At 39.3% G+C, this 18,053-nt stretch overlaps 1 protein-coding gene across 2 annotated transcripts in view; it reads right to left on the minus strand.

Annotated features, from left to right (window-relative positions):
* Window positions 1-10,871: 10,871 nt before the first annotated feature.
* Window positions 10,872-18,053, minus strand: part of CCDC180 (coiled-coil domain containing 180) — a 115,039-nt gene continuing 107,857 nt past the window's right edge. For both annotated transcript variants that reach the window (XM_089675121.1, XM_089675118.1), the window contains exons 32-37: window positions 15,693-15,853; window positions 13,431-13,568; window positions 12,622-12,733; window positions 12,092-12,197; window positions 11,497-11,641; window positions 10,872-11,148 (exon numbers count right to left, since the gene is read on the minus strand). In XM_089675121.1, coding sequence (XP_089531247.1) covers window positions 11,017-11,148; window positions 11,497-11,641; window positions 12,092-12,197; window positions 12,622-12,733; window positions 13,431-13,568; window positions 15,693-15,853 — 794 coding nt within the window. In that variant the 3' untranslated portion in view covers window positions 10,872-11,016. The remainder of the gene's footprint in view (window positions 11,149-11,496; window positions 11,642-12,091; window positions 12,198-12,621; window positions 12,734-13,430; window positions 13,569-15,692; window positions 15,854-18,053) is intronic.

Here is an 18,053-nt window from a genome sequence, read left to right on the forward strand (position 1 = left end):
TTGGGGTGTAGATTCTTAAAACCAAACAACATATAAATAGAAATTAGCAGCTGACAAGGGCAGACCAGCCACAAAAGCGGTATATAACGAATCCCATGTGGAGTAATAATTCGATATTCTAATGGATGCAGTTATATTTATTAAGACCACATGGATCATGAAAAGGTAGACATTTATATCATGGTGAACACAGTGTCAATCATGAAAGTAAAATCACAAAAATAAAAACCAAAAACAAAAAAACGTTCTGCGTTTTCACTTAGCTGCATATATGGCAAAAACAGCCAGATTAAAATTGGCAAAGACTGCTTCTGCATTCATTGTGGAAAGTCCATATATGGAATCCAGATATAAATATATCTTCAGTATTCTTACTCTGTATCTTCTATTTTATAGGTATCATTGTAATTCCTTTTAATTCATCAAAGTGTAGTGATGGGAGCATGGATAGCAGAGATCCTGAAGAATAAATATGCAATGAATACAAAAGTCCTTGAATATATGCTAAATTTGTATCATAAAATTGCCATGTCAAGATATATCCTATTATAAAATGGCCACTGATGTAGACATGTAATAAAATAATTTATTACCTTCTTAGCCGATCATCATCATCACTTGGATTGATTAAAGTAGATTCACAATGTGTGGCTGATTTCAATCGGCCGATATTACTAAAAAGTTATTAGCAGTGGATAGCAGTAATTATGGTTCTAAAATAAATAAATAAAAAAATGTTATAGTAACAAGTTCACATGAAAATAATGGGCACTTCCAAATCAAGGAAATAATTACCGTAATAGAGACCATATTGTTTCCACTGGTGAGATATATATCTGTGTATAAATCCTCTGTGGTGATAAGAGATGTGTTCTCCTTTATACCAAAAAATTGTGGAACTGTTGTGGAGATATCTTGGTTGTGCACTAAGGCACTAAACATTCAAGTAACTTGCCTAAAAAGGGCTCCAAAAATGTATCTTTTATGTAAGAGCAAGGCGTTTCCTTAAAAGGATTCTTAGGACTGGTCGTCTCATTTTATATTTTATATTTTATATTATATATTAATGCTAATGGATAAAAAATCAGTAGTCACCTAAAAAAGGCCCAAAAATTTCTCTCTATAGAAGAGTGCTGGAATTCCCATTTGAGGCTCGGAACATATAGATCCCGTGTCACTTAAATAGCAAGGTATGACTTAGCTCTATTCAAGGGTTACTTGCCATCGGTGGAAGTGAACTAATGCCACTTGAATTTGCAATGAACTCCCAGGAGTCATTAATACTTGTGGTTTCCCGTCTTGCCTCGTGTTTGTCCAAGATGGAGGCGTATGGCTTGCCTCTTTTCCCTCATGAACATCGCAGCATGGAAGGACGTAGAGCGTGATGAAGTCATTGCATTGACGCGTTTCGTCTGCCAATCATCGCGGACTTCATCAGAACTGGGAAGGGATAACTCCTCTCATTCCTTTTATAGTGCAAAATTTGCATATTTCCATCATTTTGTTGCCCTCTTGTGTTGAAATGTCATCACTACATTGTTAGTCCAAATTTAATTATAAAATACATATGATTGGCATTGAGCATCAGAGAATCGCCCACACAATAAATTGAGATTCAGATAGTATTATTAAAAATGGAAATACATCAGATGGCAATAATAAAATGACATAATATTCCCTTATTAGTATTTTCAGAACAATTAATATTATTTATATGATATACTGTAGTTCATTTCACAATGAAATGACCATGTATGGATTTATTTAAAAAATATTTTAACATTTAATTCAGTATTTAAACCATATGGTATTAAGGTTCCCAGTGTATAAATCCCAAATTTCTCCTTTTGTAGAAGGATTTTATCAAAATCTCCTCTTCTAGAAGAAATATTTAGAAGGAAAATACCTTTTACTCTTAGACCTTCAGTTTTGCCATGGTGTACTTCCTTAAAATGTTGGGCTAAGGGATTTTCTCTTTCTGTATCATTTTTGTTTTTATATTCATTTTTAATATCCCTTATATATTCACTAATATGTATTTTTAATGGTCTTTTTGTTTTTCCTATATAAAATTTCTTACATGGGCATTCTAACATATAGATTACTCTGCTACTAGAGCAATTTATAAAGTTCTTAATATCATAGGCTTTAGAATCATCTACATTGTGGAATTTATTAGTTTTATGCACATAGGGACAGATCTGGCAATGACCACAAGGATACATACCTGTGGTCTTACCCATTTTTGTTAACCAGTTTTCTTTTGCAATCTTTTAAATTCTGATTGTACCAATATATCATTCAAATTTGAAGTTCTTTTAGCAACCATCTGTGGTTTCTTACCCACAATTTCTGCTATTCCTGGATTAATGGTTAGTAACTGCCAATGTGAATCTAATACTTTTTTAACTTCTTTCCATTGTTGTCCATATTTTGTTATGAACCTTACAGGTTCATTTTGTTGTTTATTATTCGATTTAGTATTAGTATTGGTAATCAATTCCTTTCTAGCTTTACGTGAAGCTTTGTATTTTGCTTTTCTCAGGGTTCTATGTGAATAGCCCCTTTCTCTAAATCTCTGATAGAGTTGTGACACTTCTATTTGTATTTGAATTTCATCTGTACAGTTCCTTCTAATCTTAAGGAATTGACCAACCGGTATACCTTGTTTCAATGTTTCAGGGTGATCACTGGTTGCATGTAAGAGGGTATTGGCTGCTGTCTCCTTTCTATATGTTTTTGTCATCAATGTATTCTCATGGATTGAGATAGATGCAGGAAGGAAATTTCCTTATAATCGAAGGTATATGTTAGTTTAATATTTCTATCATTTAGGTTTAAACTAATAAGAAATTCTTGTAATTGTTCAATCTCCCCTTCCCAAACCATGAGTATATCATCAATGTATCTGAGCCATTGGGTGACATGGCTTTTAAACATTGGTGATGTATATACTAAATCCTCCTCCCATAGTCCTAGATGAAGACAGGCGTAAGTTGGTGCCCACGGGGCTCCCATAGATGTCCCGCAAATTTGTTGATAGAATATACCCAAAAATTGGAAACAGTTGTGTGTTAACAAAAATTCTAAAAAATCAAGAATCAGTTCATTCTGAGCCCCCATTTCTGGATATTGTGCCTCCAGAAAATAAGCATTTATGGGGAATTGAGGTATATAAGGATTCCACATCTATACCAACCAATAGGGCCCCCTCTGGAACCTCAATATCTTCTATTCTAAATAGAACATCTCTTGTATCTTTAACATAAGATTATAGGTCGGTTACTAGATCTTTAATAAGATGGTCTATGAATTTACCAACTGTTTCTAAAGGGCCATTTACTGCTGATACTATAGGCCGACCCGGCGGTTGAAGTGGATTTTATGTATTTTGGGAATTACATAGAAAGTGAGGATATTGTATATGTCAATATTAAGCATATCATATTCGTGTTTGGTTAACAAATTAGCTTCATAGGCCCAAATCATTTTTCTATTTAAGATATTTACTATTTTGGGGAATGGATTTTCACTCAGTTGATGATATGTATTAAGATCGTTTAACTGCCTCTTAATTTCTTTTTCATAGTCTTCACTTTCCATAAGCACCACATTTCCTCCTTTGTCACTTCTTTTAATTACTATCTCTTTGGCATTACGTAATTCATCAAGTGCAATTCTTTCCTCCTTAGTTAGATTAAACCACTGGGTTTTTTTTAAACCAGTTCATTTTCCGTAAGTCATTATGGACTAAATCCAAAAAGAGGCTAAGCCATTTGTTCTCACTAATATTAGGCATTCTTTTTGAGGATACTTTTAATCTAGTATGTCTTTTCCATTTATTAGAAACTGTTCCTTCTTTTATTTCCTCCTCTATCATCCCTTCTTCTAGGAGTGTTAATAAATCATTAATTGCTTGTTTTTCCGCCTCAGAATTCAGTCCAAATTGACTGGATCTATTTTCAGTAACATATGGGATCCTCAGTAATATTTACCTCAAAAATAGATTTAAGTCTTTATATACTTCAAAGAGTTCCATTCCATTAGTGGGGGAAAAAGATAGGCCCTTATATAGTAGGACATAATGTCTTTCCTTAAGATTGAATTTAGACAAATTAATTACCCTTAGATCTTCAGTATTTTCATTAATTGTGGGTGTTATATATAGATCTATTTCTTGTGGCTCCTTGTTCGATTTAAATTGGTAGCTTTGGGGGCATTTTGAATAGTTCTTTCGTCTTTTTGCAATTTCATATGTTTGTTCCCTGATTTTGGAGTCTCTATATTTTCCATATTGGTTTTTTCTTTTTCTAAAAAAAACTTACTATTTTCTTTGTATTATTGTCATCATCATCCTCACTAACAGAGGATCTTGGTCTAATTTTACGTGATGGATATCGTTTCCGTTTAGATCTACTTCTTCCACGTGAATTGGATAAACCAAAGATTTCATCCTTACCCCAATCTTCTATATCTCTTTAAAATTTTTGTTGTTTAGTAAATTTCAGATTTTTTTGAATCCTTTCTATCTCTTTTTTTAAAAATTCATTATGTTTGTCAAATTCTGGATTATCTTTAAGAGGATCAAGGGATTCAGTACTAATTTCAATTTGTTGTGAAATTTTCATTTAGTTGAATTTTTTCTTTTATTAAACGCATGACCTCAATACCATGTTTAATACATTTATCTTTCCATTTTTCCAAAAATCTGGGTGTATGGAGATGTTCAGCTGGAATTACTCTTTCCCTTAGTCCTCTAGGGATAATACCATTTTCAATGTAGGATTCTAATGTTATATCCCATTTTCTATTTAGATATAGACCTGCATTGAGCTTCCAATCAGGTCCGCCTGAAAAATGGAAAGTCCACGTGAAAGGAGCCTAAAGCTCTACAGTACTAAGAAGAGCATGAGCATGTAATGTGCAAATATGACTGTCCCTGTATTCATATATAATCACAAACTATACATAACACAGTTTTTAAAACATTTACAGTTGCAAGAAAAAGTATGTGAACCCCTTGGGATTACGTGGAGTTTTGCATGAATTGGGCATAAAATGTGCTCTGAACGTCATCTAAGTCACAACAATAGAAGAACACAGTCTGCTGAACATAATACTACACAAACATTAGATGTTACCATGGTTTAATTGCACATAACATGTAAACATTCACAGTGCATGGAGGAAAAAGTATGTGAGGCCCTAGCTTAATGACTTCTCCCAGAGCTAATTGGAGCCAGGAGTGAGCCAACCTTGACTCCAATCAGTGTGATGATATTGGATGTGTTGCTGACAGCTGTCCTGCCCTTAAAAAACACACACCTGTTTTGGGTTTACTGGTTTCAAGAAGCACTGTCTGATGTGAACCATGCCTCGCAGAAAAGAGCTCTCAGAAGACCTACGATCAAGAATTGTTGACTTGCATGAAGTTGACTTGCGGAGGGAACATCATGGTTTGGGGCTGCTTTGCTGCCTCAGGGCCTGGACGGATTGTTGTCATTGATGGGAAAATGAATTCCAGAGTTTATCAAGACATTTTGCAGGAAAACGTACGACCATCTGTCCGCCAACTAAAGCTCCGCAGAGGATGGATGATGCAACAGGACAATGACCCAAAGCATACAAGAAATTCAACAAAACAATGGCTGCAACAGCACAGAATACGCCTTCTGGAGTGGCCCAGTCAGAGTCCTGACCTCAACCCAATTGAAATGCTGGGGCATGACCTTAAAAGAGCGATTCACACCAGACATCCCAAGAATATTGCTACACTGAAACAGTTTTGTGAAGAGGAGTGGTCCAAAATTACTCCAGATCGTTGTGCAGGTCTGACCTATGGCCGCACATAAAAAAAAATGCTACAGCACTTAATTATACACCAATCAGCTGTAGCAGGTGCAGCAATCCCCCCAGAATGTCAGCAGTGGGAAGTGACATGAAGGGACTCAGGGAAGAAAGACTATGTCACTCTCCCTTCTCCCCTCCCCCCCTCCTCGGGTTGCTGCTGCAGAGAGCTACAGTGGCTCTCAGTGTTCCTGCCCGCTCGCCTCTCCTCCTGTCAGCACCAGGGAGATGAGAACCAAAGAAGGATGACTGCAGGCTCTCATAATCCCCGCTCACAGCCCACCCTGTTTCTTCCTTCCTAACTCCTGGCTGCAGCAAAAGACCAATCAAGAGACAGTGAGGAACCTGGGAAAAGAAGTTCCACGGTGGAGGAGAGGGGAGGACAGGCAAGGGGAAAAAGAGGACAAGCTGTGAGGATGCCATCTCGAGAGATAGAGGGAGGCCACACCACTGGAAGCCACAGTGTGGGTAGGCCAAGGAAAGAATAGCTGTGACCTGTGTGCGGAGGGAGGCTGCACTACAGACCGGAGTCGCCCAGGTAACCCAGAGATAGTGGACGTTCAGTGGGAGAGATCATTGCTGCGGTACAGCTGGGTCTGGTCTGAGTGCGCCTGTCAGCCATTATCTACTACCATCCCTAGAGTCCAATGCATTGAAAGCCACCTAATCAGCCACTCCATAGCTCTAATTCTGCCTGCAGGCCTTATTGACTGAATTAACACACACCAACGGGCCCCAACATTTTAGTCGGCTGAAGGTTAGGACTAAAGCTGGCACCAAAAGTTGCTGCCTTAAGGCCTTGCCCCCCTTATTTAGTTAAGAGATACCTCTTAGGAGACGCTGCATTATACCCTGGCCAATCCCTTAGAGTGCACTCTAAACCAGTATAGTATTATCATTCTTATTGCATGCTTGAATTCATCAGACCAGACCACCTTCTTCCATTGCCCTGTCCAGTTCTGATGCTCATGTGACCATTGCTTTTGGCTGTGGACATGGCAGCATGAGCACCCTGGCTGGTTTGTGGCTACACAGCCCCATACGTAACAAGCTGTGATGTACCATGTGTTCTGACACCTTCTGATCGGAACCAGCATCAAAGTATAGGCAAAACTATTTTGTTTCGTTTTGGACAAAATGGAGATGGATTAGAACACCTATAAGGTTTCATTTGAAGAATGTGTCCCTGTTAGGGAGAGTCACTCTCTCTATTTGCCCTGTTTACCATTATAAACTGAAGTAAAGTAAAGTGAAAGTAAAAGAGAATCCCAAATTTTGGATTGTTCCTTGAAAAGGAATAGAGGGAAAATCTTCCAATGAGGACACTAGTTCTGGTGACCTGGGGAGCTTCATGAGATTGATCCTGCCAGTTAAGTCCACCTAGTGCAGCTTCCTGTGATGGGGTGGCAATGATAATGCTCTGCTGCTGATTTCAGATCAGAATTGCCACTCTCATGTAGGCTGTGCCTGCTTGCACCCCAGTGTTATGGAAAAAGGTTGCAGAGGGCATGGCCACAACAATGTCATTGCTGATTCACAAGCCTATAGTCTGGCTACATCTTTTGGGATTGTTAGTCTGCCTCTCTTGCTGAAACCCTCCAACCATAGGCTGCAGTGTCTGGAAAGGGGAACATTTTAGACACAAATGAAGGAGGATTTGGCTCAGACAGGAAAAGAAGAGATGGGCAGACTGTGATGTAAAGGGGGGTGACTCTGATGTAATGGGTAGACTGTGATGTGCAGGGGTGGAGGTGGGGGGACACTCTGATGTAAAAAGGGGACACTGATGTGATGGGTAAGGAAGATCCAGTGTGTTCTAAATGAGAAGATCAGTGCATGCACATTTTTTTTTAACAAAGTTACATCCAGACATGTGTTAGCCTGCAGATACAACTGTATTAGCATGCACGCTAAGCAGCACGCATGTGGGTGCACATGCATGCTTGGCACTGATATTGGCACCAAACAGCCTAATTAAATTTGAACTTCACCGAAAAGAAGTTCCGCTTGTTCACATCCTCTGTAGCAATTGGCTCTTTATGGGAGGGGGGTCAGTGGGTACCTGGTTTTAACAGTTACCAACTCCTACTATCGGTTGGATTGCCTCAGCATTCTGTGTGGAGGTTGCTGCCCCCCACCTTCCACCGCAGCCTTCTGGGACACATCACAGGTCCCAAAAGACTGCAGGAACATTCACAGAACGGAGCGCGGCTTGTGCTGGCGCAGTGGGAAACAACTTCACAGCCCGCTTCTCTTTGTTAGGATACCAGCGTCAGGAACCAAAGCCGATTGCAGAATCAGCACGAGTGAGGACAGCACTGGATCCCTGGACAGATAGTTGCTGACTTTTATTTTTGGAGGGGGAGACTGGAGCTCCTCTTTAAGCTGGAATGTGACATGGATTGCTGAGTGGTCTACAGTTAGATCTGGATTTACCTTAACCTGACCTACTATTTGTCTTCCTGTATACAACCTGGCTTGCCTCTGACCGGTCTTAGATTCTTGTCTACCTGTTATGATCCTGGCCTGCGTTTGGACTCTGCATTCTGTTTTCTGAATCGATACCTTGCTGCCCAGCTGTTAGCTGACCTTCACCTGTATCCTGACACTGCCTCCAACTTATGATCCTGTACTTTGCTGTCTGGCTGTTGCTAACCTTGATCTTTATCCTGAAGCTGCGTCTGTCTTCTGAACTGGTACTTCGCTGCCTGGTTTTCAACAACTTTCGGCTTGTGCCCTAGCTTTATTCCTGTCTACAGATCAGGTCCTGCCATGTTCCTGTCTCTGGTCCTTACCTGGTGGTCCATAGTCATCATTGCCTGACATCTAACAGCTGGTGGTGCCTGCAATATCGGCCCTCATACCACTCTATGTCCTCACATTTTCTGCTACAATAGTTTTTTATTGTTGCAGCAAAAAATTATACAACAGATCACCCACGCAGGGGTAGCATAGTGAAAATGCAGTCAAACAAGCATGGGTGGAATAATGGGCAACAAATATTTTAACAAGAGAGAATTGCTAATGGGCGACCGCACAGAGGGAGCCGTCGGTCTACATATGTTACTTGGGTCCAAAGGCCTGCGTGCATACTCAGCAAAGAAAGCCAAAGAGAAGAAAATGAAAGATTAAAAAAAGGGATGGGTGGGAGTAGGTCCTGCAGGCTTGGGTGGTGGCATCAGCAATTAAAAGTTGCTCAGGCTGGTCGAATGCAGGGTGGGGAGAGCATACAACCTATCGCCTCACATTTTCTATCACCCTCTACTAGGGGTGTTGAACAAAAGGTGCAAGAAAAGCCCCCTCTTCAGCTTGATCTCCACCAGGTACATGACGGGGGACACTGGTGTGATGGGGGGGCTCTAATGTGTTGGGGAGGACTCTGATGTGATGGTGGGATGGACTCTAATATGAAGGGAGCTAACTTTGATGTAAAGGGAGGAATGATGTGAAGAGGGTGTCCTTCAGCCCAATGAATACAGTTCAGGAATGGGGTGCCTCGTGATTTTGCATATTTTTAAAGGGTTCTAGGACTAAAAAAAGGTTGAGAAAAACTTCTCTAATGCATGCACTTTTCAGTGCAACCACTGGAAGAATCTGGGAAGTAGTATTTCCTATTCACTCCTGCACTGCCTCTGCACTACCCAGGAGTAATATTAAACATTATTTCTCGGTTGTCGGAACTTGTGGTTAGGGATGAGCCTAATGGTGGGTTCCAACATAAGCGCTGCTATTATAAATGATAGCTTCATACTGTCAATAATTGCTAAGGACGCTGGCCAGGTGCAGGCACTACTGAGTCCTTAACAACCAGTGTTGTCACATGCCCTATTCGCTTACATGGCCAGGAATCCCCAACCATGTAAGCAACTGAGCTGGGATAGTTTAAAAAAAGAGGATGTGGGGGTTCCCCCATAATTAATTCCAGGCCCTTCAGGTCTGGTATTAATTTTAGGGTGGGGGCCCATATAAAAATCAAGAGAAAAATTACAAGGTCTCCCCAAAAACCCATACCAGAACATTATGCGAGAATACAGCCTGGGAGGCCAGGAAAGGGGAAAGAGCATGAACCCACCCTTCTGAAACATATTAGGGCACATGCCTTTTCCCCATGTTGATGAGGACAAGGGCTTCTTTCTCACAATACTCGAAGGTTGCGTGTGGGCGAGGGGCCTATTGGAATCTGGAGGAAGATTTTTTTCATATTACTCAGTGATGCCCAAATGTGGAATTATGTTTTGACACTATGGGGTTTATTTACTAAAGCTGGAGAGTCCAAAATCAGACTCTCTTCTGCATAGAAACCAATCAGCTTCTAACCTCAGCTTGTTCAATGAAGCTTTGGCAATGAAACCTGGAAGCTGATTGGTTTCTATGCAGAAGTGAGTCTGATTTTGCACTCTCCAGCTTTAGTAAATAAACCCCTATAAGTCTTAAGGAGGATATGTTTGGGCATCTTAAAGGAAACTTCATTAACTGGCACCCTCTTACCTTGAAATGAAAGGAAATGTTCTGGTTCAACTAAGCCTGGTTATAAACCTTTGAGGTTGTCAAGCTTAATAGATGAACAATACTTTTCAAATTAGAAGTCCTCACAGCTAGATGTCATTAATTAGTCTTCATTATTATGTGTTTTCTAATATGTAAGCACAACAGAAACTGCTTTATCTCAGACTCCCTCTCTAATTAAAACTCTAGGCAGCTCAGTTGAACAAAGCAAGTAGGGAAGGAAGAGGGATGCTTTACTTCTCATTCAGCAGAGTTGACCAAATTGTCTCTGTAAACAACAGTCTTTTTTTCAAGAAGGCAGCTAAGAATAGACAGGTAAATGTGTGTAAAGGAGCCTAGGGCTGTATATCTTGGCTGCATATTAAAGTATTAATGGGGAATTAATTTTTTTTTTTTTTTTTAAAGTGAAGTTATCCTTTAAATAAGGCAAACTAATCATAGCCAAGAGAACCCTTATCCAATGGCTTGTAAATAAATAATTTAATACTTAAAAAATATTTAAGACAGCGAGAAAAATGTGTTGCTCATAGAAACAATCAAGTTCCAGTTTTTATTTGTAGTGCATTTTAATAAAAGTGTCTGATTGCTGACAGCACAGACACATTTATATAGGAGGTCCTATGTGACCAATCAAAGCTGCAGAAATTAACAGTCAGTATGGCTTCATAAATACAGCTCCTTTATTTTGAGTATGGACTGACTCCACCACTGCTTCCAACGCAAAGCCAACAGATGTTGCTGCTTCTGCTCCTCTACAATGCATGCCAATACCAACTCTGCATCTTGCAGCAATTTCTATAGAACAAAAAGAAAAAAATGCGATTAAGAATTCCTTTCAAACAAGATACTTTTTAGATTGTAATGGTCACCTGGAAAATATAATGTAAACAAGGTAGTAAAATGTATAAGACATGTACACTGATTCATTTTTGTTATTATGAAGGTTTGTTGTTTATTACTAATAATCTCCTTTATATGATATCTGTTTTATATGACAGCTGTAGAAATGTTTGGTATAACTTGCAAAGATCTTTTGATGTACTAAATGACAGCTAACCCATCACACCGATAGGCTTCCCTTTTCTTTTCAAGAGTTGTAGAAACGTTTTTGCCAGGATGTACATTTCTAATATAAATACTAACCATGTAGGCAGAGTCTCTGGTTTCCAGTGTGGACATATGGCTCATTGTGGTCTTGGCGGTGGTCACAGATGCAGTGGACGTGCCATCAGTTATGTTGCTGAGCTTTAAGTATGCAAAATTTTTTAGACTAATTCCTGGCCAGACCCTAAGAAAAAAAAAAGAAGTCAAGCAGTATATACAATACAGTTTATTTTGAAATTGGTGAGTTTCATGATCTTGTAACACATACTTCTGTATTATAAGTCTGAGCTTTCATACAGAAAACCATTTCTGTTCTATGAGAGAATGATGGCTGCCCTACGTCACGGCAGTTAGCAATAATGATATAGCAAAACAGCTCAAAGCAGTTGCAATAGATCTAAGCTCCTACAGGTACCACCTACTATACTGAAACATTATACTTACTAAAGTTCTTTCTTTTCCTTGCAGTTGTAATAATCAATGAGCTGCTAATGCTATCCAATGTACACTGCAGCTTTGCTAAAGTAATTTCCAAGTCTGACTTCAATCTCTAACAGTATCATACATTACAATACATTTTGTATGTCTAAACCTTGATGCAATGGTAATTATTGTACTTCACTGAATTCCTTACCTGCTCCCACGCTCTATCAGTGGCTGGTACTCTGTATCTTCTAAGGGCAGGCCAGCTTTCTTGCGTCTGATCAGTGTCAACAGCTTCTCCTTTGGGATTTCTATTTCTGGAAGGTGAACTTACACTTTAGAGTGTTTGTCAGAGGTAAACTTAAAATATTCAATATACTCCTGCAAAATGTGCACATTTGCCCATGTTTTAGCCCTCTAAAAATGCTGTACAGAAAAATAAAGTGAGATCAAACCTCCTGTTTGTGCTTGACAACACAATGCATTTGCTACACCAAAACCCAAAACAGTGTTATCAGCCGCACTACAGAACTCTGTTCTATTTCTTTACCAAAAAACAATGGCACTGTCTTTGCTCCTAAGAGCCTTTCCACACACTGTGTATGGAAGGGGCTCTTGGGAAATGTAGTTCTGGGGGATGTCAATCAGAAATTAGGGCCCACCCACTGCCCCTGCAAGAATTTAAAAGCTCCTTTCCACTATGCTTTTCACTCCTGTCTTGTATATATCATTGTCACTCACTGGCTGGTAAGACATCATCCACAGTAAGCACCTCATCCAGCTCCAGTAGGATGTTCTCTGCAAGTGAAGCCAAGAAAGTGACAAAACGCTGAATGCTCTCCAAAACACAGTCCTGAAAACAAGAAGGGTACTAAGCATTATTTCATCTACATATTATCATTTTTATAAACATTTATTTCTTATACTTCTTGTAGTCTTTAATCATACATAACAGGCATTTTCCCATTTTTCTTCAACAGGGAAGAAGATAATGGGCATAAAAAATATAAAAACAGACTACAGAGCTATTAGGTAGTGGATGTGTATGGATTATATTTGGAGAATAAGAATATAATTTAGTGTCACTGCAGCATATGTACAGAACATCAAGACCATCAGTGATAATTCTCTAATTCTCTCTATATTTTATGTGTCCTGTTTTACCTGTCTGTTTAATTTTTCATGGAATCATGACATCCCAGTGAGGCAGCAAAGCCAGGTGCTGGACTTCCGTGAGTTTTCTGCCAACTACACTGCAACTAAGCAATAGTGTCTGATCCAGGTCTTGCTCCACCCTGCAAGTGGACAATGAAGAAACAGCAGCACACTGATGAGGTCAGCACTCTGCTCTTTCCTCCACTCCGGAATCTTCCACTGTTGGATGAACAGCACTAGGCAATGTAGCAGGTCTTTGAGTGGCATACAGTGCTGCTCATTCTCCCAGTCTGATCAAGTCATGATTAACTGGATTTCATTGTGTCTTTTACATCTGCCTGAAATTTCTCACTGCGTTCAGGTTGTAAGAAAGAAGAGTCAATATAATGTCTCACCTGTAACTGTTTAGCATTCTGCTCTATTCCCTCAGTCTCCTCCTGCTGTCTCCTCTCTTCCCGCTCACAGATGTCCTCCAGAATTTGGCAGTTATCTGGGTGTCCCAGGCTTGGCCTTAGCAGATTCTTCATTTCCTCCTAAAAAATAGGTGAAAGAATTTTCACATTTTGGCTGCAGCTTAGGTTTTGTTCTTATATCATATTATCTTTACACCTAAAACCTTTGTCCTAGGTATGTATAGAGTGAGGAAGAGTTAGAGTTGGATGTCTCTCGCTGCTGCATGTATACTTGTTTAGGACATTTTTTTTGTTTGTGTCCAAGTAGAAGAGATTTTTCCCCTACTTCCTGCTCTGCTCAACTTTTGGACAGGAAAAGTGGGGAATCTCCCTCATGAAAAGAGATGACACAGGTTTTACACTTCCTCATCCTGCTGCAAAGTTTTGTTTTTTTTTGGCTCTGAGAAGGAAGGGACTCCCCTTGAAACGCGTTACCCTTTGTAGACCTGCGTGGCTTCTTCCTGTGATAAGAAGTTGGAGTAGCGGTTCTGGTGTACCTATTTCTGGATTATATTGATGAGCTTGTTTACATATTGGTTTGTAAGTACAATATTTGCTTTTATCAATAAATGGCGTATGAAGCTAATGCGCTAGGCTGGTGCACCCTTTCTTTTGTTTTTACAGTGAGCAGTTTATTGGGACTACCCAAAAAGAGGACAGCAAAGCGTGGTGGCCATTAAACAATTTGGAACGAAACAAAGGGAGTCAATTGGCTTTGAGCACACACTTGAGTGCAGGGGAGTGTTTCACATTAAAGTCATATTTGCTCATCATATATGTTGACCGTGCTTCTAGCTTAGCTTTGTTGCAGCTACTCTCCTTTACAATCTTAATGCAAGTTTTAGCAATACAAGTTTACCAGCCTGCCTGACTGAAAACAATGTCCTCACTAGAAGCCACGCTTTTCAATTATTCAGAAAGGATGTAAACTGCCCAGTTCACACTAGAAGATAATCTACAATTCTGTATACATATGATATAGCAAGCAAGTAGTATAAAAGTTGTACACTAAACCCATATAGCTGTTTTTTAAATATATTGTATATACAACTTTTGTTTTACAAAAGTTAAACTCACTTGATACGCGTCTTTCTTCAGCCTAACCATGTAATTATATAATAATCATTTAATACATGACAAAGGGTTCCCAGAGTGACATGAGCTTTAAAGTGAAGAGTATAGCAGTAGCTGTCTTCTTTATTATTAATAATGATAATAATAATAAACTTTGGAGCCTTGAAAGGTAGTTTCTCAAAGCACTTTACAAAGAAACAAAACAAGAAATACACAGGATAAAATAAAGGGCAAAAGGGACAATTACATGAAAGCTTGTCTAAAGAAAAAAGTTGTTAGATTTGATTTAAATGAGTTTAGAGAAGATGACTCTCTGATGTTCTTTGGAAGTGCATTCCAGAGTTTTGCAGCATAGCAGGAGAGGGCTCTGTCTCTCATTGAGTGTAGGTGAGTAGGGGAAACACACAGAGGATCAGAATTTGAGGAGAAGAGGTTATGGGGGGGAGTAAGTTAATAAAACGTTTAGAGAGATAATGGGATGCCAAGCCATGAACAGCCTTATAGGTGAGCAAGAGGATCTTAAATTATATGCACAATGGGTAGCCTGTGCAAGAACTCCAGGATAGGGGTAATATGGTCACTTGTACCAGACCTAGTCAGGATTCTGGTTGCAGAATTTACAACCGGTGCATATTGAAGTCAGTTAATAGTGGATTTAGGTACACCAGAGAGTAGAGCATTGCAGTAGTCAAGCTGGGAGAACACACATTCATGGATCATCCTTTAGATAACTAAAGGGTCTTTCTTTAAAACAGAGGCTGTATAGAGGACTGCTCTGCTCTTGACTTGTGTGTACACATCTCAGTTTGAGCTACTGAGCTCTATAAACAACTGGTTTTTTAAAGGATAAACAAAGGATATACTGGAACCAATAATGAAAGGGTCTTAAAGAATATTAGAATAAAAGATATTGATAGGCATTGCTTACTAAAAATAAAATGGAAAACATTTGTTATTTTTGTAGAACACTAGTTTACATTATCATTAAAGAAAAAGTGCATTTAGTTAAAGGGTTAATATGGCAACCAACACCCACTCAAGCAGTGTCCCATGAAAACTGTTTAAAAGTCATCCTGCAAAGTATTAGCTGTTTGTTTTGTCATGATACACAACACCAAATACACAAAATACCTTAGTTTGGTTCCATTTATCAAGCTCTTTTTTGAAAAGCTGTTGTATTTGTTCTACATTCATTTCCATGGCTTCCAAGTGTTCCTGTCTTAGGCTGTCTAATACTAGCTTTGGTACATTACATAAGAGTTTTTCAAATTCTTCCAGCTGCTCCCGAAACTCTGAAAAAGATGAAAAGTTACCAAACATTTGTGTACATTTCAGAGCAAAGAGTACACTCAACCCTAGGGGGTAGACAGACACATACAGTGCCTTGAAAAAGTATTCATACCCCTTGTAACAATTGTTGTCATGTTACAACCAAAAACGTAAATGTATTTTATTAGGATTTTATGTTATAGACCAACACAAAGTGGCACATAATTGTGAAGTGGAAGGAAAATGATAAATGGTTTAACCTCCTCGGCGGTATGATTCTTTCCGATTTTTTGTGCTGAAAGCGGTACTTTTTTTTGCATGGAAATATGTAGTTTTTTATTGTAGGCTGTAATTTTTAGGAACAGCTCACTGAAATCTGTACGAACAAGAGTCTAGTAAACATCCCAGGTAGGATAAAATTTGAAACACGAAATCATAAATTATAATTTAATAAATAATATTAAAAAATAATATTATAATAATAATAAATTTAATTCAATAATATAATCAAACCAAAAACACTGAAATTTGAAATACAGAGGCAAATTCGCACATCGCTGAGCAAAGTCGCAAAATTGTTTTTAGTGTCTGATGACGAATTTCCCCACAAATCATTATCACTCAATTCTGCAAGTGGTTCTGATTTACAGTGGGGCAAAAAAGTATTTAGTCAGCCACCAATTTTGCAAGTTCTCACACTTAAAAAGATGAGAGAGGCCTGTAATTGGCATCATAGGTAGACCTCAACTATGAGAGACAAAATGAGAAAAAAAATCCAGACAGACAATCACATTGGCTGATTTGGAAAGAATTTATTTGCAAATTATGGTGGAAAATAAGTATTTGGTCACCTACAAACAAGCAAGATTTCTGGCTCTCACAGACCTGTACCTTCTTCTTTAAGAGGCTCCTCTGTCCTACACTCATTACCTGTATCAATGGCACCTGTTTGAACTTGTTATCAGTATAAAAGACACCTGTCCACAACCTCAAACAGTCACACTCCAAACTCCACTATGGTGAAGACCAAAGAGCTGTCGAAGGACACCAGAAACAAAATTGTAGACCTGCACCAGGCTGGGAAGACTGAATCTGCAATAGTCAAGCAGCTTGGTGTGAACAAATCAACTGTAGGAGCAATAATTAGAAAATGGAAGACATTCAAGACCACTGATAATCTCCCTCGATCTGGGGCTCCACGCAAGATCTCACCCCGTGGGGTCAAAATGATCACAAGAACGGTGACCAAAAATCCCAGGACCACATGGGGGACCTAGTGAATGACCTGCAGAGAGCTGGGACCAACGTAACAAAGGCTACCATCAGTAACACACTACGCTGCCAGGGACTCAGATCCTGCAGTGCCAGACGTGTCTCCCTGCTTAAGCCAGTACATGTCCGGGCCCGTCTGAAGTTTGCTAGAGAGCATTTGGATGATCCAGAAGAGGATTGGGAGAATGTCATATGGTCAGATGAAACCAAAATAGAACTGTTTGGTAGAAACACAACTCGTCGTGTTTGGAGGAGAGAGAATGCTGAGTTGCATCCAAAGAACACCATACCTACTGTGAAGCATGGGGGTGGCAACATCATGCTTTGGGGCTGTTTCTCCACAAAGGGACCAGGACGACTGATCCATGTACATGACAGAATGAATGGGGCCATGTATCGTGAGATTTTGAGTGCACACCTCCTTCTATCAGCAAGGGCATTGAAGATAAAACATGGCTGGGTCTTCCAACATGACAATGATCCCAAACATACCACCCGGGCAACGAAGGAGTGGCTTCGTAAGAAGCATTTCAAGGTCTTGGAGTGGCCTAGCCAGTCTCCAGATCTCAACCCCATAGAAAACATTTGGGGGGAGTTGAAAGTCCGTGTTGCCCAGCGACAGCCCCAAAACATCACTGCTCTAGAGGAGATCTGCATGGAGTAATGGGCCAACATACCAGCAACAGTGTGTGCCAACCTTGTGAAGACTTACACGAAACGTTTGACCTCTGTCATTGCCAACAAAGGATATATAACAAAGTATTGAGATGAACTTTTGATATTGACCAAATACTTATTTTCCACCATAATTTGCAAATAAATTCTTTCCAAATCAGCCAATGTGATTGTCTGGATTTTTTTTCTCATTTTGTCTCTCATAATTGAGGTCTACCTATCATGCCAATTACAGGCCTCTCTCATCTTTTTAAGTGTGAGAACTTGCACAATTGG

Source organism: Staurois parvus, unplaced genomic scaffold, assembly GCF_062004578.1.
Source record: "Staurois parvus isolate SC_StPar_1 unplaced genomic scaffold, SC_StPar_1.0 ptg000154l, whole genome shotgun sequence".
NCBI classification, from domain to species: domain Eukaryota; kingdom Metazoa; phylum Chordata; class Amphibia; order Anura; family Ranidae; genus Staurois; species Staurois parvus.